The 25,624-nt window shown below is 44.9% G+C and overlaps 1 protein-coding gene across 1 annotated transcript; it reads right to left on the minus strand.

Annotated features, from left to right (window-relative positions):
* Window positions 1-16,326: 16,326 nt before the first annotated feature.
* On the minus strand, window positions 16,327-20,997 carry CRIPTO (cripto, EGF-CFC family member). Its single transcript, XM_005900898.3, has 6 exons — window positions 20,704-20,997; window positions 19,930-19,982; window positions 19,713-19,847; window positions 19,135-19,249; window positions 18,946-19,055; window positions 16,327-17,299 (listed from the first exon to the last, which is right to left on the minus strand). Exons 1-6 carry the CDS (start codon window positions 20,721-20,723, stop codon window positions 17,187-17,189), a joined length of 546 nt encoding a protein of 181 aa, XP_005900960.1. The 5' UTR covers window positions 20,724-20,997; the 3' UTR covers window positions 16,327-17,186.
* Between the last annotated feature and the right edge of the window lie 4,627 nt (window positions 20,998-25,624).

The following is a 25,624-nucleotide window of genomic DNA, read 5'->3' on the forward strand; positions in this document are numbered from 1 at the left end:
TGGCTCAGCTTCCCTGGGCTTCCCTGGGCTTCCCTGGGGGTAAAGAATCTACCTGCAATGCGGGAGACCTGGGTTTGATCCCTGGGTTAGGAAGATCCCCTGGAGAAAGGAATGGCTATCCACTCCAGTATTCTGGCCTGGAGAATTCCATGGACTGTATAGTCCATGGGTCGCCAAGAGGAGGACATGATTGAGCGACTTTCACTTTCTCTTGGAGGCTCTGGATTTGAATCTCAGCTCTGTCACTGGTTGATTCACACTAGTTAAGTAGTTTTGTTAAGTCTCAGCTTCTTCATCATAAAAGAGGAATGATAGAACCTATAGAGAGGGACTTCGCTGGGGGTCCAGTGGCTAAGACTCTGAGCTCCTAATGCAGGGCGCCTGGGTTTGATCCCTGGTCAGCGAACTATATCCCACATTCCACAGTTAAGACCTGGCACAGCCAAATAAATAAATAAATAAATATATATATATATACACACACATATTTAAACCTGTAGAGAGATATAATAACAGTAAACAATTGTTTTATTAGTATTATAAATAAAAGCTAACATTTATTAACTCTCTTTAGGTGTCTGGTACTGTTCTAAGCTTTATAGGTACAAGCACAGTATGCTATACATTGTACACCTAAGCCTGGGGACTATCGTCACTCCCACTTCATAGATAAAAAGACAGTGGCACAAAAGGGTAAGCATCTTATCTGAGGTCATATCGACAGTAAGTGACAGATTGGGGTTTGAACCCAAGCAGCGTGACTTCAAAGCCCTTAATCCATCGTGAGCTCCAGCATTGTTAAAGGTCACACCCAGATTTCTCTGGGTCTCTGCCCTGTGCTTCCATCATCTGTTCCCCGGTGATAAGTTTCATGGGGATGGGGGTTGAAACTTCATGCAAAGCTGTGGGGCTGCCAGATAAAGTGAGAAGAGAGGACAGCACTCAGGCCAGACCCCCCTCCCTCAAGGGACATCTCTTGGGCACCAAGGTCATGTCAGTACCAGCAGGGCAGCCCATACAGGCTCTGTCGGGGGCTTTCTGTTTTCTTTGTTTGAACTGTTTATTTTGAAATAATTATAGATTCACAGGGAATTACAAAGAGATGGACAGGGTGGCGCTGCACACCCTCCACCCAGTTTCTGCCAAGCACCTTATATAACCACAGTGCAAGAGCAAAACCAGGAAATACCCTGCTACCATCCGCAGAGCTTCTTCAGGCTTCCCTGGTTTCACAAGCACTTGTGTGTGTGTGTGTAGCTCTGTGTAGTTTTATGTGTGCAGATTTGCACATCCGCCATCACAGTCAAGATACAGACTTGTTTCCATGGTGCGGATCCCCCGTGTTTTCCTTTTATACTCATGGCCACTTCCCTCCTTCCTTCCACCCCAAACCTCTGCCAACTACTAATTTTTCCTTCATCTCTGCAATTTTGTCATTTCAGTAATGCTATATACTGCAGAAACCATGCAGTGTGAACTTTTGAGGTTGACTTTTTGCATTCAGCCAGATTTCCTTGAAATCCATTTAAACTGTTGTGTGTATCAACAGTTTGTTCCTCTGCATTGCTCAGTAGTAGCCCATGATGTAAATGCATCAGCTTCTTTCATTATTTACCTACTGAAGGATGTTTTGATTCTTTCCGGTTTTTTGGATATTATACCCAAAGCTTCTATGAACATCCATGTACAGGCTTTTTGAGAACAGACAAAAATCCTTCTCTGGAATAAATACCCAAGAGTTCAATTGCTGGGTCATATGGTAAGTATTTGGGCTTCCCTGGTAGGTCACTTGGTAAAGAATCTGCCTGCATGCAGGAGACCCTGGTTCAATTCTTGGGTTGGGAAGATCCCCTGGAGAAGGGATACACTCCAGTATCCTTGGGCTTCCCTGGTGGCTTATATGATAAAGAATCCACCTGAAATGCAGGAGACTTAGGTTCGATCCCTAGGTTGGGAAGGTCCGCTGGATGAGGGCATGGCAACCCACTCCAGTATTCTTGCCTGGAGAATCCCCATGGACAGAGGAGCCTGGAGGGCTACAGTCTATGGCATTGCACAAAGTCAGACATGACTAAGCGACTAAGCACAGGGCAGTCCATGGTAAGTATTAATACATGTTTAGGTTTTTAGGAAACTGTGAAACTACTTTCCTTTGTTTTTTAAAACTATTCTTTTTAAAATAATTTCACACAATAGAAATTTTGTTAGGAAAGAATAGTACAAAGAGTTTCATACCGTCACCAAGATTAACCAAATGTTAATTTTGCAACATTAGCTATAGCATTTCCTACATCTCTCTCTCTTTCTCTCTACCTATCTATCATCTCTCTGTCTCTATCCATCCATCCATCCATCCATCATCTCATTTCTGAACTGTTTTAAAGTAAGCTGCATACGTCATGTCATTTTTCTCTTTGTTGTTGCTGAGTCGCTAAGTCATGTCTGACTCTTTGTGGCCCCATGGACTGCACCACACCAGGCTTTCCTGTCCTTTGCTATCTCCTAGAGTTTGCTCAAACTCATGTCCATTGAGTCGGTGATGCCATCCAACCATCTCATCCTCTGTTGCCCCCTTCTCTTCTTGCCCTCAATCTTTCCCAGCATCAGGTTCTTTTCCAATGAGCAGGTTCTTTGAATCAGATGGCCAAAGTACTAGAGCTTCAGCTTCAGCATCAGTTCTTCCAGTGACTATTCAGGGTTGATTTCCTCTAGGATTGATTGGTTTGATCTCCTTAAAGTCCAAGGCATTCTCGAGTCATTTTCCTTCTAAATACTTCATATTTCAGTGTGTATTTCCTAAAAGCAAGGACATTCACTTACGTAACCTCCATATAGTGGTCAAAATGAGGAAGTTTAACAATTATTATCTCAAACACATGTTTTTCAGATTTTTCTCAATGCAACTGATAGCAGTTCTCCCCCCTGAAATCCAATCCAAGATCATACAGACATTGCATTCACTTGTCATGTCTCCTTGATCTCCATTAATCTGGAAAAATTGCTCATCCTTTTAATTTAATTAATTAATTTAGGTCTTTTGTGACAGTGACAGTTTTTAATACCATAGGTCAGTATTTTATCGAATACCCTTCAGCTTGGCTTTGTGTGATATCTTGTCATCATTAGAATCAGATTATGGATTTTGGGCCTAAGTGCCACTGAAGTGATGTTTCCTGCTCAGGGCACCCAAGCAGGAGGCACAGATAGCCATTTGTTCCAGTGCTGGTGGTGTCTGTTGATCATTGATTAACATAGTATCTGCCAGTTTTATCCACTGTAAAGCTATTATTTCTCCCTTTATAGTAAGTATTTTGTGGGGAACTAATATGAGAATGTGTAAATATCTTGGTGCTCATCAAACTTCCAGCCTCTAGGTTTAGCATTCACTGATGACTCCTGCCTGCAACATTTTTTATAATAATAAACATTTTTATAAATCTAATTTGATCTTTCCGTCTACATAATTAGCTGGCATTCTACAGTAGTGTTTGCTCTTCTCAGCTATCTGTCTGTCTATTGGTCAGTCTAGATATTGTCAGTATGGACTCATGGATTATTATTTTATTCAATGGATTATAATCTCTTATTACCATTTTTTATTTCAATGCCCAGACTACTGCAGATTTGCGAGGGGTAGCCTCTTCAAGTTGGCTTCTATGTTTTTTGACACATCCCCATCCTTCCCTGGTGGCTCAGACAGTAAGAATCTGCCTGTGATGCAGGAGACCTGGGTTCAATCCCTGGGTTGGGAAGATCTCCCAGAGAAGGGAATGGCTACCCACTCTAGCATTCTTGCCTGGAAGATCCCGTGGACAGAGGAGCCTGGCAGGCTACAGTCCACGGAATAGCAGAGTCTGACATGACTGAGTGACTAACAGCAAAAACAACATCCTTCTTGAGGCCTTCCTTACTTTTTGGCACAAGATGTTCCAGGCTTATCTTGTACCTTTCCTGCCCCAGCCCTGGTATCAGCCACTTCTCTTTGAAGCCCTGGCTCCTTTTACTAAGAAGGGTGTTGATGCAGCAAGACCAGGGTGCTGGGTGTGCCTATTGCAATGGAGAGGTCACAGCTTCCAAACCCTCTCAGCATCTGGGTTTCGAGCTTTCTGAAGTTGAGTTAGGGGGACGCTGCATAACCTAATGCTGCTTGATTGGTTTCTAGTTGCATTCATTCCTAAGACAGCCCCATACACTGGAAATGGGATGTTTTCTGAGTTGAGGGTTGGAACAATGCCCTCAGTGAACTTGGCTTGGCCTAGCAGGGCAGCTGCGAGAGCTATACAACTGAAGCAGTTCTTGGAGGATAGGAGAGAAGACGGGGCCACAGCCCGAGGAGAAGACTCCTGAAACAGCCACCAGACAGAGCGTTTGGAAAATGCAGCTGCTTTGCTCCTCATGTAGCTCCTGTCCCAGAGGAGACCCTGCTAGATGGAGATGTTGTTGCTTCTGCTGTTGATTTTGTTGTTATTGTACACTGCCTTTCTCCTTTCTTAAAAACAAGGAATTTGTGGTGATTCAATTTTTGTCTCAAAATGGTGAAGGAGAATTCCAGGGGTAGCCAGAGCCCAGCTGGACTTTGTGATGTTGTGCTCAACATGGCATATACTCTTAGCTCTGAGAGCTGAGTCATCGGATATGGTGGTGGGGATGGGCAGAGAGAGAGCAAAATAAAAACATGAAAATAGGACTCTCCGACAGATAACTACCCAGGTTTAAAAACCCTCCTCCAAATGGGCCAAGGGAAACCGATTAGTAAGACCAGCCTGCATACCAGGTATCCTAATCATTAAGAGTCATTCAGCTCTAGGCCAGTGGGGACCTGGTCTAGCCATCAGGCTCACAAATGGGACTTTGTGAGATCCTTTTTATAAGGAACAGGGCTGCTTTACTAAGCTTGGGGGCTTCGTGGAAGCAAAAAAGTTATGAATCTTTGGTTAGAAGAGGGCTGGCAGGAGATATACTTGCAGCCCAGACCAAGGAAGTGGAAGAGTCCCCAGGAAAGGCCATCCCCGATCTTTGCAATAGGGCTCTGAGAAGCCCCTCGTTAGAGGAAAGTACTTTCATTCAGCGCCAAGATGCAAATACTGCCCCTCCACAATGTTAGGCCTTTCACAGGCAAGTTCAAGGTCAGTAAGGCAGAAATCGGGGGAGGGCAACACAGCCTCTTACTAACCTGGGTTTTGCAACACTGCAAGTATTTATATGGGTTGCATGATATTTCTGGCCCTTAATTCAGCTCACTGGAGCAGGAAAGGCCTTCCTAGGGCTGGTAGCACCGAACTTTCCTGTTAAGAAAATGGTTGTTACTCTTTCTAATACTCCATGGAGTGAGTTTCATCCCCTAAAAAATTCACACTGCTTTACACATGACACATTAGTTACCCCATTGTTTCATACTTGCAAAGAATGTAAAATTAGTAAGATGATAAAATATTTAAATTTAAATAGAGGAGACTTTGCCAACAAAGACATTACTTTGTTGCAAAGGTCTGTCTAGTCAAAGATATGGTTTGTCCAGTAGTCATATATGGATGTGAGAGTTGGACCATAAAGAAAGCTGAGTGCCGAAGAACTGATGCTTTTGAACTGTGGTGTTGGAGAAGACTCTTGAGAGTCCCTTGGACATCAAGGAGATCAAACCAGTCAATCCTAAAGGAAATCAACCCTGAATATTCATTGGAAGGACTGATACTGAAGTTGAAGCTCCAATACTTTGGCCACCTGATGCGAAGAACTGACTCATTGGAAGAGACCCGGATGCTGGGAAAGATTGAAAGCAGGATGGGAATGGGGCAACAGAGGATGAGATGGTTGGACGGCATCACCGACTCAATGGACATGAGTTTGAGTAAGTTCTGGGAGTTGGTGATGGACAGGGAGGCCTGGCATGCTGCAGTACATGCAGCATGAGTTGCAAAGAGTCGGATGCGACTGAGTGACTGAACTGAACTGAGAGGAGACTAATTTTCTATGAGGGGGGCAGAGAAAGATGAAACTAATATTTACGTATGTTCTATTGTGAAGCATTTGATGCTGTATTGTAGTTCTTTACTGATTGTCCTCACATGAGGTTCTTGTCCCTATTTTATAGACATGAAAACTGAGTCTGGGAAAGACTGAACAACAAGCCTATAATCTCACAGCTGGAAATGGCAGAGCTGAGGCTCAAACCTATGTCAGTCTGATCTCAAAGTCTGCAAGTGCTGTTGAAGCTGGTGTTTGTACCTGGTTGAAATTGGCCTGTATATTAGGCACATAGGATATCAATAGTAAATATCCATATAACAACATGATTAACATGTGTAACCTGATCCACACTTGAGGATGCCTCTACTTAAAGATTATTATCTGTCTTTTTTCTGCAGTGGCTCAGCAGTAACGAATCTGCCTGCCAATGCAGGAGATGTAGGTTCAATCCCTGGGTCGGGAAGATCCTCCTGGGGAAGAAAATGGCAATGCACTCCAGTATTCTTGCCTGGAAAATTCCATGGACAGAGGAGCCTGGTGGGCTACAGTCCATGGGGCTGCAAAAGGGTCAGACATAACTTAGAGACTAAACATACATGAAACGTGAAATATAGTCACCACAAGCAAGAGGTCTTTGGATAGCTGGGCCAAACCCAAGAGAAGTCTGGAAGCTGTGTTAGCAGTCCACAGCAGCACTGTGTCCCTGACTTTGTCATCCCTGGATGACTTTAGCCTTAAACCTGTGCTCCTTCACTGCGACCCGTGGGGTGGTTAAATAGGAAGTAGCTTACCATCTTTCATCTCCCTTCCTCTTCTCTCAGCAATTCCTTTTCCAGGGCTAATTCGCTTTCAGGCTCTGCCTGACCTAATGAAGAGGCTGGGAGCCCTGAGACATGACTGTAATTCTGCACAGCTGAACATTTAATATTGGTTTTGTAGGATGTTTTTTAACTTACAAAGTGCTTTCAATCACATTGTCTAATGAGTTATCAACAAGGGTTAGGAAAAGTGGTAAGAAGTAAGGTAAAGATGACAAAAAGTGTTAAGATGAGCCTGGGAATGAGGCTGATCCTCTGGAGAGGGGGTGGAGGTTGATGAAGAAAGATTGTGAAGGTGAGCCAGCCCCTGAGCACCAGGCAGAGGCAGGACAGGACTTGACAGAATCACTGACCCACAGGCCCCATTTCCCAAGACCCTTGCCCACTGCAGACCCCAGCTGATAGAGAGCCAGGAACCGTAATTTCTCCAAGAGACAGCTACGGTGAACTCTGACAGAAGCTTCCCTCTGACGCTTCATATGCCTTCATGTGGTCAGGACCACAGGACCATTTTGTGATGCGTTTATCTATGCCCTGGTGGCTTATCCTTAAGAACCTCATTTAGAATGGTGCTTTGCCAAAGATAAGAGTTGTGAAGTTGACAGGGCCTGGGACTGTGTCTCTCTTGGCCTGACCTTTTCTACTCCTTTATGAGTCTGATCCATATTCCATTACCTTCAGATAAGCTGTGCTTGCTTGGTGGGGAGTGGGTGCCAGTGAGTAAGCTGCCTGGATTCTACCAGCATTTTCACAGTCTTCCCTGCCATTCTGTACAGAAAAATGAGAATGGAGGCAGATTTTCCAGCAGTGCCGTGGGGAAAATTATTCTGGGCAAGGACTTTATGAACTCTTTCCAGCCACCAAAAATGAGGCTGCTGAGTCCAGGCATGTCTGGCCAAGCACGTCCTTACATTTCAAGGGAACAGCTTGGGAAGGGTGGGGTGAGGCCCACACAGCAGCCGCTCTCTGGCCAGCCCCGAGGCTGGCCGCATGAAGGGGGGTTGGGTTGGTGCCCTTGTGAGGGAGCTCCTCCTCCACTCCCCGCCCAGGATGCAGGTGGCTGAAAACAGGTATGCAGAGGATGGTACGCTGATGCCCTCTGTCAGGAGTGCAGCTGGTGGTCTGTGAGCCAGCACCCAGCCAGGGCCGCCTCTGCACAGTGGCGATACCAGCAGCTGGACCCGAGGGCCTCCCTCTACCCAGTCAGGACCCTGTGTTTTCCAGGATTTCCTGACGATGGTCTGCTCACTCCAGTGATGAGACGTGACTTGCTGCATAAAGTGGGTATCTATTCCCCACAGAGTGATAATACTGTTGTTTCAGATTTGAACGCTGAACCTGAGTATTTCCATTTGCTCCATATTTAGCACCACCTGCTCTGTACTTTTCCCCTCTGTGTAGCTGTCTCTCTACACCCCAGGCTGTGGGCACCATGGCCTGTGGGGTTATGTCCTGTGCATCCTGTGTGTTTGCCCCAGGCCTCTAGGACAATGCTTTGTCGCTGTTGTTCACTTCCTAAGCTGTGTCTGACTCTTTGCGACCCCATGGAATGTGGCACATCAGGCTTCCCTGTCCTTCACTATCTCCCAGAGTTTGTTCAAATTCATGTCCATTGCATCAGTGATGCTATCTAAACATCTTATCCTCTGCTGCCTTCAATCTTTCCCAGCATCACGGTCTTTCCCAAACAGTTGGCTCTTTGTATCAGGGCGCCAAAATATTGGAGCTTCAGCTTCAGCATCAGTCTTTCCCAGTGAATATTCAGGACTGATTTCCTTTAGGATTGACTGGCTTGATCTCCTTGCTGTCTAAGGGCTTCTCAAGAGTGTTCGTCAGCACCACAGTTTGGAAGCATCAATTCTTTGTCACTCAGCCTTCTTTTTGGCCCAATGCTCACATCCATACATGACCACTGGAAAAATCATAGCTTTGACTATATGAACCTTTGTTAACAAAGTGATGTCTCTGCTTTTTAATACAGTATCTAGGTTTGTCATAGTTTTCCTTCCAAGGAGCAAGCGTCTTTTAATTTCATGGCTGCAGTCACCATCTGCAGTGATTTTGGAGCCCAAGACAATAAAATCTGTCCCTCCTTCCACTTTTCCCCTTCTATTTGCTGTGAAGTGATGGGACTGGATGCCATGAATCTTTGTTTTTTGAATGTTGAGTTTTAAGCCAGCTCTTTCACCCTCTTCAAGAGGCTCTTTAGTTCCTCTTTGCTTTCTGCCATTAGAGTAGTATCATCTACATACCTGAGGTTGTTGACATTTCTCCTGGCAGTCTGTGGGGTTGTGATTCATCCAGCCTGACATTTTGCATGATGTACTCTGCAGATAAGTTAAATAAGCAGGGTGACAATATTCAGCCTTGTCATACTCCTTTCACAATTTGCATACAGCAAGCATTTTTTCCCGTACTAAATGTTTGTTAGCTCAAGAAAATCAGTAACGGTAGATGTAATTTGATTCAAACCCATATTTGGGGGATGAGATGGGGCTAGGGATGGAGGATGGGGCTTAAGGACCTGGAATGTGGAGTCAGTGTTGGAATCTGTCTTCACCTACCAGCTATTTGGCCTTGGGCAGGTTAGTCACCTTCTCTGAGTCTCAGTTTCTTTCGCTGTGAAATGGAGGTAGTGATAGTTACTCAACACTATTGTTGAAAGCATCAAATGGGATCACAAGCATGTACACATTTTCTAGCAAAGTTCCTGGCAAAGCAAGTCCACGATAGATGGATGAGTCTTGGAAACTGTTATGAAAACATTAAGAACCAAAGGGGTTAAATGAATTGTCCCAATTAATACAATGAGTACTATTTATTCAATTACACTACAGTGTGGGGTATGCGTACTTAGTCATATCTGACTCTTTGTGACCCCCTGGACTGTAGCCTGCCAGGCTCTTCTGTCCATGGGATTCTCCAAGCAAGAATACTGGGATGGGTAGCCACTCCCTTCTTCAGGTTCCAACAAAAGAAGCCACTGCAATGAGAAGCCTTGAGAATAGCCCCTGCTTGCCATAACTAGAGAGAAGTCTGCCTGGAGCAATGAAGACCCAGCTCAGCCAAAACCAAAAAACCCTATGGAAAAAAAGAGAAGATGATGAAGAGGCTAGCTAGGGCAGAGAGCTGAGTCCCAGGCAGCTGCTGTTCCTTCCCCTCCAGCCTGGGAGCCAGGAGATGGGCCTGGTCTTTGCCCTCACCTTGGGGAAGGATGGACCCCTCTACCTGCTGGGGCTGCCACCTCGGGCAAGTGTAAACATTGTTTTCAGGCAAGAGCAACAAAAAATGCTCTACTCCTGATGTATTCAGGGAAATCATCTATTGGATTTTAGTCCAAATGTCTTCCAAGGTGGAGGCTGTGCACAAAAAGGCTTAGGGGAGTCTGGCCACCTCTGATCATGCCAGGTGTCTTGCCCAGGAGTGGAGCAGAAGGGTGCTGGGAGCTGAAGGAAATGCCCTCAAGTGTGAACTCAAGTTACTCAGTACTGCTGTGTGGGGGTTGAACTCTGAAATGTTTTGCCATTTGCAGAAGAAAAAATAAAGAGAAAGAAAGAAGAAAGGGATACACTCCTCTTAATGATCCCATTAAAATGGGAACCTAATCTACCAACTTTCTAAAGCCATTGTTTTAGAACCAGGCCACGTGCTCAGCTCTGTTTATGTTTGGCCAGGGGTGTTTAGCACACGCTGCAGTGAGGCAGCCAGAGGGAAAACTGTTTGGAAGAGACTTACAGGAAAAGAGCTGATTCCTGGGAAGCCTGGTGGTGGGACCTCCCCGCCTCCCTTCCAAAACCTTTCTTGAGCACCACTCACATGCTGGCACTGGTGCCGGTGGGGATGATGATGAGCAGCCTGCCCGGGCCCTCATTCTGCCCACAGCACATGGAGGCTCAGGCCTTGAGACCACTTGCTGGCAATGGAGGGGGTGAGACTTGCTCCTAGGCCGTTGGAGTCCAAATCCACTGTGCTGGGAAAAAGACCAAGCTTTGGATGGCCAGCGCTTGGCAGCCTGAAAAGGTGTGTCTGAGGTTTCCTGCTCTTCTCCATCCTCTTTAAAGCCCCTTCTTTCTCATCACTCCACCTCTTCCCAGCAGAGGCCCCATCCAAGGAGGAGGCTTTTCTCCCCTATGTGCAGGAAAGAGCTTTCTTGGCTTCTTCCAGGGCCAAAGGGAAAAGTGGCTCTTCAATAAGAATTATCCTATCTACTGCATGATCTCCAGGAGCATGTGTATCTATTGAGTACCTATGGCTCTGAGCCTCCTTTTGGCCATTTTTCAATGGGCGGTTGTAACAACTCACTTCCCAGTGAGAGCACATGCCTCAGTGATTGATAGACACTAGGGGAAGGGCCACATCCATTTCGAAGAACATCAGTCAGGTCTGCCCACCTAACAGTTTCAAGTTGGAAAGAAGCTGGGGACCAGTAACATGGCCATACAGGGAGACGGTGCTGTCTTCCCAAATCCACACTCTAGATGTGGTTGCTGGCCCTGCAGACTAGCGTGCACCAGGCAGCTGTTATTACTTCTCCTAAGAAGTGAAATGAGGCACGGCTGAACTCAGAACTAGCTCCAGATAGCTGTGCAGAGTGACTCTTGCAGAGAAAACAATGAGCTTCCTATATTTTCCTGTGAAAGGTTGTTGCTGAGCCACGAAAGATGCCAGGATTCTTGGCCTCCAGAGGGGATGAAATCAATCTGGGGCCAGAGATGAGGCTTAATCACTCAGAGCTTTTGTGTAATAAGGTTTTATTAAAGTATAAAAAAGATAAAGAAAGCTTCTGACATAGACATCAGAAGGGGGCAGAGCCTAGAAATTGACTCTCTCACTTGGCTGGAGTGCACATCACCTATTGCTATATTACCTGGTGCTTCTAACTTGGGGCTTTTAGAAGCTCATGGAGTTACAAGGTAATTAGTTTTCTCTTCCTTCGTGGACTTCCCTCCTTCCCCTGCCCAGAGAGGAAGGAATCTTGGACTTGGGGTGACTCTGACCCTTGGTTAGGCTTTGCCTAGCCTGGCAGAGATGAAGCCAAGACCATCAACAACTCTGAGTGGAGACAGAGCCAAAGCTTTGAGAGAAAGGTCTTAGGCGAAGAATCTAACCAAGGCTGTTTTTTGTTGGATGGGGCATTTGACATTTCTGTTTGTAACTGGGATGTGTTTGTATAACTGGGACATACTTCAGAGTGGGAAACACCTTTTATCCAAATATCTCCAAGTACCATAGAAAAATGAACATCTTACTTTTCATGATTCCAGACAAAATTTGATTTTCTTCTCATAGCACATGGGTTTTGTTTTGATGGGCTAGTCTGGAAAATCTGACTGACATTTCTGATTGACATTGATTACATGCTGATGTATCTAGTATGTAGTCCTTGGCTTTTTTTTTTTTTCTGAATAAAAATAAACTAGAGTGATCTGGAATTAGATTATATCGCACTTGTCTTCTGATTCCCACTGCATGAGGGCTCCCTGTACAACTGGGGTTAATCTGTGATGGGTTAATTTACATCATGCATTCAACATAAGAAATAATTTTGTGGCTTAGAAGTGCTATATCACTTAGGAGAAGAATTGTGACCTCCCTCTTCTGCTTTCTTTTCTTCATTTATCCCCCCCCCCATCAGAGTTGACCTAGTGGGTGAGGTGGGCCAATTCTCCTGGGAGTTGCAGAGGCTCCTGGAAGTGACCACAGCTGGGGAGGGCCTTCTTCTCTGAAGGAGCCACAGACCATACTGAGGTCAGTTTTGTCACACAGCATGCTGCCTGTTCTTCCTGTCTTTATCATCTTCCCTCCCAATGGGGATGTAGGAGATGGTCTCCAGAAGTGTTAATTGTCTTTAATGCAGCTGTTAATGAGAAAGGAGATGATAAAGAACCAGTCCCCTTCCTGCCTTCCTCCCCTTCTTCTTCCCTCCCTCCCTCCCTCCTTCCCTCCCTCTTCCATCTACAGTATCTACAGAGCAGCTCTAGGGTCCCTGGAGGTTTGGCATCCAGGGGCTGAGAATGCTGACGGACCAGTGAGACAGACAGGAAAACAAATCAGGGTGTTGGAGTGTTATGGGATCTATGAGAGGCCTGTGGGGGGATTCAGCTCACAAAGTGGTCCTTCCCCCACAGTAGTTGGAGTAGGGGTGGGCAGGCAGGAAAAGTAGAAGGGGAAGGAGGGGTGGAGGCACAGATCATGTTTATCACCCTACCCTTGTGAGATGCTTGTATTACACAGGCCCAGCTGTACCTCTGCCAAGGTGGATATTGCATTGTTTTCTTTCCCATTTGTGGTTTATTGCAGGATATTGACTATAGTTCCTTGTGCTGTACAGTAGCACATCCTGTATGTAATAGTTTGTATCTGCTAGTTCCAACTCTCAATCTTTCCCTCCCCTACCCATCCCCCTTGGCATCTTCTGTATGAAGATGCATCTACTTGCATCATACAAGTCTTCTGAATGTCTGTGAGCCTGTTTTATAGATAAGTTCATTTGTGTTATATTTTAAATTCCCTATATAGGAGATATGCTATGGTATTTGTCTCCTTCTAAATTATTTCACTTTGTATGATCATCTCTGGGTCCATCCATATTGCTGCAAATGGTATTGTTTCATTTTTATGGCTAACATCCCATTGTATTTATGAGTATATAGATATGTACCACATCTTTATCTATTCAGCTGTTGGGCATTTTGGTTGCTTCCATGTCTTGGCTATTGTAAATAGTGCTGCTATGAACATAGAGGTGCATGTATCTTTTCAGATTTTGTCCAAATATAGGCCCAGGAGTGGGATTGCTGGATCATATGGCAACTCTATTTTTAGCTTTTTGGGGAACCTCCCTAGTGACTTTTTGACTCAGGAGTCCAAAGATCTGGTCTCTTACCTCAACGGGAGACAGCTCTGAAGGCCATCCCAGCCCTGGAGCTCCCACGGCCTCCGTAGAGGCCTGTTACACATAGCATCTCTGCTGCACAGCAACCGTGCAGTTAACTTCTTCCCGAAGGCAGCTCCCTGAAAGTGCTGTTTTCAGGAGCTCCTCCCAGGAAGCTCCTTCTGAACACCCACAGCTCAGCTTCGTGGGAACCTGACTAGGACTCATCCTAGAGATGGCCATTTTCCTCTGTGCTGTGGTTTCCTCCAGCTTCCTTTTATTTATTGACGTTATCATCACATAAAGCTGTCATTATTTTCACTGAAATAGAGACAACCCTTCTCCATCTAACCACTCATCTTGAAGTCGATTTTTTTCCCCTGTAATTTCATAGTTGTCCCTGGCTGACTGCCTTGCTCTCCCATGAACACTTCCATGGACCTCACAAATTTGTAACCTCACAAATATAAACATTATAACTAATTCTTGCCTTTACTCTTTACAAATTCTTAACTTCCCGTTATAAAATCAATTCTGTGCAATTGTAGTTAGCTTAGAAAACAAGATGAAAATCTACCCATAATCCCTCTACTTGGAAATGACCATTTCAATATTTTCATGTTTCTTACCTTTTATGAACTCTAGTTGAAGCTACACTATACTCTGCTTTCTCATCTGACATTGTGTTTTACACATTTCAAGTCATTAAATATTCTAAAGATGGTACTTTAAAGGTGCTCGTATTCCAAGGTTAAGGTTGAGTTCTTATGCAAGAAACCCTTCTCTGATGTCAGGCCTCTGGGTCAGCAACAGTGTTTTGAGTGAACCAGGGCGAGTCCACCCACTTGGAGTAACAGGGCCAGAGGGCAACATGCTTTCCAGCTAGTGTGGACCCAGGTGTGTCTTTATAGTTTCCCATGTGGACACTTCAAGAAGTCTGGGAGGCTTTTGAGGGTAGAATCTAGAGTCTTTTGCATCCCCTTGAACACCATTTCTGAGAATATACTTTTTGTTCATGATTTTAGATAGCATACAGGTGAACATTATTATTATTCATTTTTGTTCTTTAAAATTTAGGAACTGGTATAAATTATTCAGGCTTCACAAATGCTATTGTTTTAGACAGTTAAAAGCACTTAAAAAAAAGTGGATAGATACTCAAGATCACCAATGACTAGGGAAATGCAAATCAAAACCACATAAGATACTACTTCATACCCACTAGGATAGCTATTATGAAAAAAGATAAAAGCCGTGCCCAGAAAGCAATAGGGTGCAGGAAAAGTGGAATATTTATGCATTGCTGATGGGCGTGTAAAATGGTGAAGCTGTTGTGGGAAACGTACAGTAGTTCTTTACAAAATTAAAACAGAATTATGATATGATCCAGCAATTCCACTTGTGAGTCTATACATCAAAGAACTGAAAGCAGGGACTGGAAGATAGTATTTATACACCAATGTTCATACCACATTATTAATAATAGCCAAAAGGTAGAAACCAAATGCCATTAATGGATGGATAACCAAATGTGGTATACATATAATGGAATATTTATTTGGCCTTTTAAAAGAAATGAAGTTCTGACACATGGGTGAATCTTGAAGACAGTATACTAAGTAAAATATGCCAGTCACAAAAGGATGTGTTGACTACTTATGTGAGGTGTCTAGAATAAACTCATGGACACAAAATAGGCTAGTGGCTGCCAGGGGCTGTGGGGAGGAAAAATGAGTTGTTATTGAGTTTCAGTTTGAAAAGATGAAAAAGTTGTGAAAATGGATGGTGGTGATGGTTGCCCAATAGTGTGAATGTACTTAATGTCACTGAACTTTACTCTTTAAAAATGGTTGAAATGATAATGAGTGAGTATAAATTACAATTTTAAGCACAGGTGATGTGGCCCAAATAAGGTGGAATGTGAATGTCCAAGTTTGGAGAACACAGTCCCAACTGTGTTCACATTATGGTTAGGGATCACAGCAGTTTCATGAAATGAGACAAAGCCTTATTTCAATACTCTGAGGTTCTTTTTTAATTTTTTCATTTCTGGGCTAAAAATGTTTTAAAGCAATTTGTGGTAAATAGGAAGGTAGAGAAGAACTGTGACATTTGTTGAGGAACTTGTGCTAGAGTTTTAGTTGGTTCACTTCATTCTAACACGGTGGTGTAGTGACCAACATGGTTCAGACTAGGAAACTGGGCCCCATTCCAGTGAGTGGCCAGACCAGCCCTCCGCACTGGGCAGCCCCCTCTCCAGCTCTGAGCTCTCTTGGTGGGATCTCTCACTGCCTCCTTGCTTATCCCATTTCACCTTCTGTCACTGGACATTGCAAAAAACAAAAGAAAATTCCACTCTTCTGGAATTTTGCATCTGTAGGGCATTCATTTGGAAAACCACGAATTATGGACCCAGCAGTATGTAAATAATGGAAACAGATCTTGTCCCTCACAGCAGAGCACACACACCAAAGCCACAGACAAAACTGGGCACTTGCGCTCTGGGCCTTTCCAGTTCCCTCGGCTTTAAGCCTGTCGTAGTCATCACGGTCCATACGAAAACAAAATAATACACCCTCACTGTGGAAAACAGAGAAGTGAGAGGAAAAATGCTTCCACCTAGAAATAACCACAGTTCACACATTGGTCAACGCACTTCCCACTTTTACTGGACAGATCAGATACATATTTTTAAAATTGGCTTTACAATATATGGTTTTATCACGGGCTTACAACTAAACATACTGTGAACATTCTATCACCATTGAAAGAATTGCATAGTATAGAGAAATCATAATGTATTAATCAATCTTTATATATCAGGGGAATTTAGATAGTTTTTTTAAAGGAGACTTTATTCTTTTTACAAATCCTTCAGAAAACAGGTGCCCTTGTCTCATACAGCTTCCTATAGATGATAGAAACTTGCCCTTCAACTTAGCCTTTTAATTTGCTTCTCTGTAGCCACCAGATCAACCAAGACATTCATTTTATTTTCTCAAATCTCTCCCATTTGCTCCCACTTTTCTACCTAGTCACCCAGGATACACGCACATCTCCATTACTCTAGCACCCCGTCTCTCACCATGGATATCTGCCCCCTCCCTTTTCCTCTGCTCCCCTTACAGGTCCCTCCTTTCCAAGATACTATCTTAACTGATGTCAATCAACTCCACTCAAAGCTTTATGCTCAGTTCCACATTGAGAGTAACCTTTAATAGTCTAAATATAGAATTCAATTGTTTAAAGGAAGTTATCTGTAAGCCCTTGGCAGTTACCTGTATCAGAAACACAGGAGTTGGGCACAAGATATGGCTTACTCTTTTTTTTTTTTAATTAGTTTTTTTGGAGAGGGCAGGGCAGAGGAAAGTAATTGGTGCTTCAAGGAAATCTTTTTAGGGACCACAGGGAAATCTATTCACTATTTCAAGGCAACTAACAAATTATCATCTCTCAGTTGGGACATTAGAGAGACAGCCTTTACAGGTCATGAAATCTGCATGACAAATGTTGAAAACAAATGTGGGTTAATAATAACTTTGTATAGCAAGGCAGATGCCAGGTAGCACAAGAGCACACGCAGACAGTGTTAATTCTGGAGTCCTGGAAGCTGTGAGGTGCTCATCTATCACATGGCCGTCTGGAAGATAGAGACACTTGGTCATTAAAGAAGATTCCTCTGGCACTTTATCCTGTTGCCCACACGGGTGACTCATCTACATGAGCCCCAAAGCAGTTAGGGTCCAGGATTGAGTACAATGTGTTTATGGGATCAACAGTACCTACCAATTACGTGTAGTCAGACTCCCCTGAAAAAATATTTTGACAGAAGATGCCACAGGCCCACTGTTAACTTGGTCTTTCTCAGACCTGGTAATCCAAGCTTGCCAGTGAAGCCTATAATTGCTGGCGTGTGGCAGAACTTGGTTGGGATCTGATGATAAGGAGACAGCACGTTTTGGGCCCCAAGTTCTGGGGAGAAAATATGGTCCCTACCTATCCAACTATTCCACCACACCTTCCAATCACCTACCCTGGGTCTGATGTGTATGTGTATTTGTGTGTGTGTGTTTGTCAGTCAGTCATGTCCAGCTTTTTATAATCCCATGGACTGTTGCCTGCCAGGCTCCTCTGTCCATGGACTTCTCCAGGAAATCTTCCCAATCCAGGAATCAAACCCAGATCTCCAGCATTGCAGGCGGATTCTTTACCATGTGAGCCACCAGGAAAGCCCACCTGGGTCTGATACCCAATGCAAATAGAAAAGACAATCCCTGCCTGGATCGGTGTCCCATCTTGTGCTCAATGAAGCATTTGTTTTCATTTTCAATTTGTTGAATATTTTCAATTTCTAACGTCTGCAGGGTCAGGACTAGGAGAGGCCTCTGAACTAGGGTGGCCTCTGAAATCTGGCTCAGGTTGGGGTAGGGAGCAAACCCTCTCCTCTTGTTTTCCTTTATGTTCCTGCCCTTCCTGTCATTGTTTTCCTCAAATCAGTAAAAATCAATAAGGTGAACGGGTTCTGAGACCAATCACCAGGGAGTGCTGTACAGGGACCTTTTAGGATCCATGAAGAAGCTCCTATGAAAGGAGAAGGGGGCTCAGATCCTCCCGTGGAATTTAAGTATAATACTTGAAGTTGGGTTCTCCCATGCCCACTCTGGGCTTCCCTTGTGGCTCAGCTGGTAAAGAATCCGCCTGCAATGCAGGAGACCTGGGTTTGATCCCTGGGTTGGGAAGATCCCCTGGAGAAGGGAAAGGCTACCTACTCCAGTATTCTGGCCTGGAAAATTCCATGGACTGTATAGTCCATGGGGTTGCAAAGAGTCCAACACGACTGAGCGACTTTCACTTGCAAATTAATTAGCAGACGGCTGCCTTCACTTGCAATCCCACTCTGGGGTGAGCACAAACTGAGCTGCCCCTCTGGAGTCTGTCTGGGTCTCCCTGCCCAAAGAAAGGAACACCAGAGAGCATCTCTTGGTATTTAAGAGGCCAAGGCTTTTCTTGTTTATTTTCCTCTACAGAGTTTCACATCCTATAAAGTGTCAGGTAGACTCAAAGTAACTCTCCACCTGAAAGGTGGCACAACTAGCCTCATACTGAGGAAGTTAATATCAAGGGCGCCAGGATGAACATCCAATCTGGAGTCCTCGATGCTTTTACAAGCAGACCTTGACTGACAGTTTCCAGCAAGCCATGTGGTAAGGGGAAAGACCCTATTAACTAAGTGTCCACAGGCCACTAACTAAGCTGAGAAGGCAAAAGAGGGGACCCTCTGCTTACCACAACCAGGTAGGAATGACTGAGGAAAGCAGCGAAGCTGGCCATGCCAGCATTTACACATGGAACACTTCCTGGGCAGCCAGGTGTCATGGGGCACAGACCCACAGTTCCTGAGGATGAATGGACATGCAGATTTTAAATCCCCACTTCTCCTCCCCTCTCCACCCCCAGCCCCTTTCAAGGACTTACTCTTTGCGAGAGTCATGCTCACAGTTGCGTCCATAGAAAGAGGGAGGGCAGGCACAAAAGGATCCCAGCATGCAGGTTCCCCCATTCAAACAGCAGGTTCTGTTCAGCTCCTTACCTGAAATGTAAGAAGAGGTGGCTGAGAGGGGTGGAGGGACTGAAAAGTGAGTTCTCTTAAAAGGTTAATATGGCGGTCAGGACTTAATCTCCCCAAAGTGTTTGCAGATGTCTAAACATTGTAAATCTCACTGAACAAGACTCTACTTTTTAGTGTTCCTTTGACTACCTGTGCTTTTGAGCAGAGAAATCTTTTTTCATGCACCAGCCAGTGGTGGTACCTGGAATCCCCAGAGTGACGTGGGATCAGGTGAGGGAAACTTGTGTTCTGCGAGAGAAACTGTGTTCTGCGGTGGGGTGGAGGGCAGTGTGAAGTGCATGCCTGTATTGTCCCCAGAATCAAACCCAGCTCCAGAATCAGATGCTCACTCTTTTAGGCGAAAGTGTCAAAAAGATACTCAGAAAACACATAAAGGACCACGATAAAGATACCACACTGTACATCTAAGGCGGGTACGTCTTACTCTTTTGGATTCCCATGGATGCTACAAACTGGGAAGGCTGGTGACGAATTGCAGGCTCCTCTTGGGACCAAAGGCCATCATCTCTGAAGGCCAGCTCTCCCTGTGATGGACGGGCAAGTTCAAGGTCACCCAATCCTGAATGACAAAATTAACTCCTTGAGTCTATGTTCCAGGCCACTTGAAAATTGCCAGTGATCAAAAGAACAAAGTCTCTTACCAGCGACTAATCCCAGTTCAAGTGCTCTGGAAAAGGCCATGATCAAAATCACACTAGGAAGAGGAAATCAGACCTCCATTAGCAAAACAAAGCAAATAAAATCCCTTTGAGTTAACACCACAGGCCACTAGGGAGAGAAATCCTACAGCAGCACTTTCCTCCCCACCTCTTTTCTTTTTACATAATTAATTTATGTAACAACCCAAAGAAAGATGATGAGAATAAAGTCCAACTAATTTCCAACTCTTTCCAATACGTACCCTCATATGCATATGAGGATTCTGCTTTCTATGTCACATAGTTTTCTCCTGCACCTAGTTTTCATAGTAATTTTAAATGGCTGGATGACATTCAATGTTATTAACAAATCCCATTTCACAAACTATTTCATTTACACCATTTAAAAGATGTTCAAGGTTAAAAAACATTTCCCATTATTCTTAACGGTTTCCAAATATTGAAAACCTGTCTATAACTTCAACCTTCTCAGAAGTATATTTTAAATTTCGTTGTAATATTGACTTGTTCTTACAAAAGAGGAGGAAACCACTAGTCATGTCATAGGCAGAGCCAGTAACCTGACTGGAGATGTTAAAAGCCAATAACGCAGGTAGATGCAACTGTAAGTTCCAGGTCTTTTGGAAAAACAGCAGCACGGTTGGCAGCTCTTTAAGGTTTGAATGAGATGAATAGAACAACGCAGAGGTACAGAACACGTTTCCTAAGCTGGCAAACTCTAGTAATAAAAGGTTCACACTCAAGATCGGTTCATACCTGTAAGAGAAGCGCTCCATCTTCCTCTGGTCTGTGGCCCCTAACAATTTAGAAGAAAAAAAAAAAAATTAACCCGGCTTTAATTCACAGTCATTGCCAAAATACCCAAAGGAAAATGTTAATTTCTTGACGTGAAAAAGAGTATTTTAAAAGAAAAATATCCCAGATGAGAAATATGCTTTCCCCCAAAGTTCTTAGAAGCAGAAGTCGGGCGGTCCGGCGAAACTAGGGGACTCCTCACGGGTCTGTCCTAACAAACGCTTGGACTATAACCTTTAGGAGATTCACTTTCCTCAGTCGCAAGCCCGGGGGTTGTGGGGACAACCCTCCGGTGGGCGGGGAGGCGGCGGCCCGTTCGCATTACAATGCTTAAACACTCCGGGGTGGAGGTGAGAGGCTGCGAGGCGGCCAAACAAAGAGAGAGTGGAAAAGGCCATTCTTGTAAAACTGTTGCTAATTAGCCCTAATGTCTGTATCATTAGTTTCGGGTTAAAAATATCAGATTTGCTGTTTAAAAAGGGGGGGGGGAGGGGCAAACCAATTACTGTATCGAGGTGGTGGAAAAGTATTGCTTTAATCAGGAAAACCGAAACACCAAGTCTGGGTCTCCCAAGGAGTTGATGTTTTATAAGTTTTATTTCCCGAAATTTGCTTTCATTTTTGGTTTTCCCAGGAAAGGTGTGTTGAGCCCGTGCTCCGAGAAGGGTGTGTCTCCGCGGGTGGAAGGGAAAGGTGAGGACTCAGGGAAAGTTAGGGTTAGGACAGAAGTTCAGGGTCAGGAAGGGGTTCCTGCCCCCGCTGGAGTGAATGGGTGTAAATTCCAGGCGCACCTGAATTGCAAGCGAGGCTGGAAGGAAGCGCAGCCGGCGCCAGGCGGGTGGGTGGGCTAGGAGAGGCGAGCAGCGAGGCGGAGTGTCCGGCCGGCCAGGGCCTGCGCCTGCCTGCTGGACCACAGGCCGGGGCGCAGCCGCTAGCGGTCTGCGCACCGGGTGCCAGGCCTGCTCCAGGAAAAGGATGTAGAAACACGGCCGTCTAGCCTGGGAGGCCATTTCAGCTTTGCCACTGGGTTTCATTGCATTTTAACAGTCTCCCAGCGCTCAGTGTGCAGTCTCTTCCATCCCCTTGGTCTGCCCTGTCCCCCACTCCCCCGACAACACAGGAATTAACCCGATTTAGCTGTGTCCTGTATTACCCTAAAAGTATTTATTTGGTGATGTCAGTAAGCTCCAGACGCTGCTGCTGGAGAGGCCTGTCCCTGAGCCCCGAGGCCTCTTGAAACAGAACAGGACCCTTTGGGGCCCTCCCAGATATAAAAAGTCCCTCCGTGTCCCTTGTCTCCTGTAAGTCACACAGGAGCAGGCTCAAGCAGTTAATGATTGGGACAATAGAGTCACAGAATCTTTAGTTCCTCCCTGAAGGAGGCAGATAAGTGTCTGATGCACATTCCTGAGCTGTATTGCAGATACCTAAATTGCCACCAAAGGGAAAAGGCTAACTGCATGATGACTGGACTGTAGCCATGACGTAAGTTGCTCCATCTTGAGCCGCAATGATTCTCTGAAAGTGAAAGTGGCTCAGTCGTGTCCGACTCTTTGTGACCCCATAGTCTATACAGTCCATGGAATTCTCCAGGCCAGAATACTGGAGTGAATAGCAGTTCCCTTCTCCAGGAGATCTTCCCAATCCAGGGATTGAACCCAGGTCACCCACATTGCAGGTGGATTCTTTACCAGCTGAGCTACCAAGGAAGCCGTATGTCTGGCCAGCACAATTCCAAGAATTGGCCTCAAGAGAATGGGGAAAAAAACTGACCCTGGAGTTGAAGATTAACTGGGCTTGAAACAATCAAGATGACACTGACACAACCTGCTACTTGGCTCCAACAGACCTTAGCCCACAAAACTTCCCTATTTCAAGGTGGATGAGATTGGTTTACTAACCTACTTTCTTGAATTTCCTCTGGGAGTGGGTCAATGCTTGAAGGAATCCTTAAATTGGAATTTTATCTTCTAGTCAAGGGGATCATAATTGGCATGACGAGTCTTTGCAAAATGATTACTTAAAATGTTAATAATGAGATGCATCTTTTGGAGTCTCAGTGGGCATGTGAGGGAAGCAGAGAATATTTCTTATACCAGGTCAGATCCTTCCACTCTAACAGTTCTTCGTTGCCCATGTTCTGCTTGAAATTACAGAAGACTTCTTCACCGTTTTTCCCTAGACGTGGAAGGAAAATCTGACAGTGGGGGTTGTCACTGAGGAAGTAAGACTCTAACTAGGGACTGTCAGCAACTCAGCATTCCAAGTCTCTTTCTTTCCCTTTCTTTCTTTTCTTTGGCTGCACTGAGCAGCTTTGGGGCCTTAGTTCCTGATCAGGGATCAAAACTGTGCCCCAACAGTAGAAGTGTGACGTTCTAACCACTGAACCATCAGGGAACTCCTCCAAATCTAATTCTTCATTGTTTACTATGCCTGACTTCTACCATTAGCTTGGCTTAGCTTGCTACAGATAGAGAAAGCTGTTGATGCATATCAAGATTGAGGATTAGTTTTTCTATAGGTCTCACTTCTGTTCCCTACTCTCCAGGATTAGCTGACCAAAGATTTGTTCCAATCGCAAGCAAGACCTGATGGCTACTTGGAACCTTGTGATGGGGACAGTCATCTCTGGATATAAAAGACTGCCCCCTCCCCTACACAGAGCCCCTTCCTCTTTTCCCTGGGTAATCTCTGAGCAAACCTGGGGATTTGGTTCTTTGTGACCTGAGTCTCTGTCTCTCCAGGGTTGCTGGCTTCCTTAATAAGGTTATCTTTCCTTTTACCTAACACTTGTCTCTCGGTATTGGACTCTAGAGCAAAGAGCCGCTGAGAGTGGGTTTGGTAACACTTTCACCTAATACCTGAGTGCTCCAGATAATTTAATTTGTTATTAAATACATCCTAAGTCATGAGTGAAAGTTACAGTGTTACTCACCCATTTGTGTCTGACTTTTTGCAACCCCATAGACTGTAGCCTGCCAGGCTCCTCAGTCCATGGAATTTCCCAGGCAAGAATGCTGGAGTGGGTAACCATTCCCTTCTCCAGGAAATCTTCCTGACCTAGGGATTAAACCTGAGTCCCCTGCATTGCAGGCAGATTCTTTACTGTCTGAGCCACCAGGGAAGCCCCTAAAGTCATGAGTAGTTTTTAAAAATCATCTATGCCTAATTTCTAAGGTAAAAGCCCTCCATTTACCTAATATTGCCAGGCACACAAATGTGAAACTTTTATCTAGTGCTGAAATGGCCCAACTCATCTGAGGACTTAATGAAACTCAGGTTCTTTATGTCTTGGTGCAGAAGGAATTCAGTAACAGGCAAAGTGATAGGTAAGAAGTATAGATTTATTAATATACTTTGTAATGAAGTTGCAGGAAAATGGAGCCCGAAAGGATGGTCATGCCCCAGGTCTCAGGTGAGTTCCTGGGATGGGCCACCAAATGAAGGTGCTTGGCTTTGAGTAGGAAGGAATTCAAGAGTGAGCCACAGGAAAGTGAAAGCAGAAATACATATTCCACAGGCAGAATGTGGTCCATCTCAGAAGGCAAGAGCGACACCGAATTGTTGGGGTGGTTAGTGGGAGGATTATTTCATTTATTTTGAGGAATTAGACCACTGCCCCCTTTTTGGCCTTCCCTCTCAGAACAGTCATGGTGCCACAGGATGTGTCATTTCGAATATGCTAATATATTTCAATGAGCTCTTAATGAGGCTACTGGAAGTCAAATCTTCCACCATCTTGAGCCTAGTCAGCTCTAGCCAGTTTCTGTTGTCTGCAGTTTTTGTCAACGGCTGTGTCATTTTTTAAGGACTGTGCTCTGCCCCCTTCCCACGGCAGAACAAATCACAGCATCTGAGACCATTTCAGCATCCCTGTCTACCGTGTGAGTGTGACGAGTCCATAGGTATAAAGAAGAGTGGTTATTTGCTTCTACACCAGCAGTTTAATTCTTGGGGGAATTAAATTTTAAATGATCTTTATTGGAAGGTAGGTCCCCATCAGAGCAATGGTGGAGTGGGATGCAGCCTATTTACTTAAAGCTGGTAGTTACTCCACTGTGGCTGACTAATTCCTGCTGTGCTTCAGCTCCCTGTGTGGCTGTCCAACTTGTTAAAAAGCTTCATGTGTCACTCTGAGATTCAGAGGGAATGAGGAACTTGGCCTAAAGCTCTAGAAGCTGGATGTGGGGGCGGGCAGTGCAGAAGAGAAGGCTAATCATCTAACTCAGGAACTGCATGGAGGCCTAAAGAAAGAACAGTACATTCTTAGCACAGCTTGTGCTTCACAGTCTTCAACAATCCAATGTGCTAAGCAGATAATAGCATTGGCAACGTTAGTCTCACTTTTTGGATGAAACAATGGCTCCCATCTGTGGACTTACAGGTCTTTTCCACAGAGGCTGGGCAGGTCTGTGGCAGAACTGGCAGAGGGACACCACCCCTGCCCGACACTTCCTTGTTTAAAGGGGCTCTTGTGGAACTTTTGGAACTTGGAATAGAACCCCTGGAAATCACCTCCTCATTTTCAGGAGAGAATCAAGACCCTGAGTCTGGTGACGTTTGCATGACTGGTGTGAGTTCAGCCTGCAGCCCACACAGGATCTCTGCATACCCCAAAACAGGAGCTCACTGAAAAGATCTGTGTTCCCCACAGGGACAAAGGGCAGAGAAAGTCTAGTGTATGCAGTAGATAGAATCTGGGCTAAGTTTTAAGATAGGAAGAGGATAAGGGGAGGGGAGGGCTGAAGTGTTTGGCTAGATATTTGGTATTGGGCTGGGGACCCACAGGCTGTTCATTCAACAAGTATTTAATGAGGCTACTGTGTTGCTGGTCAAGGGGTGTGCTCTGGGGACACAGTGATGAGAGGTGACCCCACTGCTC

This window comes from Bos mutus, chromosome 22 (genome assembly GCF_027580195.1).
Source record: "Bos mutus isolate GX-2022 chromosome 22, NWIPB_WYAK_1.1, whole genome shotgun sequence".
NCBI classification, from domain to species: domain Eukaryota; kingdom Metazoa; phylum Chordata; class Mammalia; order Artiodactyla; family Bovidae; genus Bos; species Bos mutus.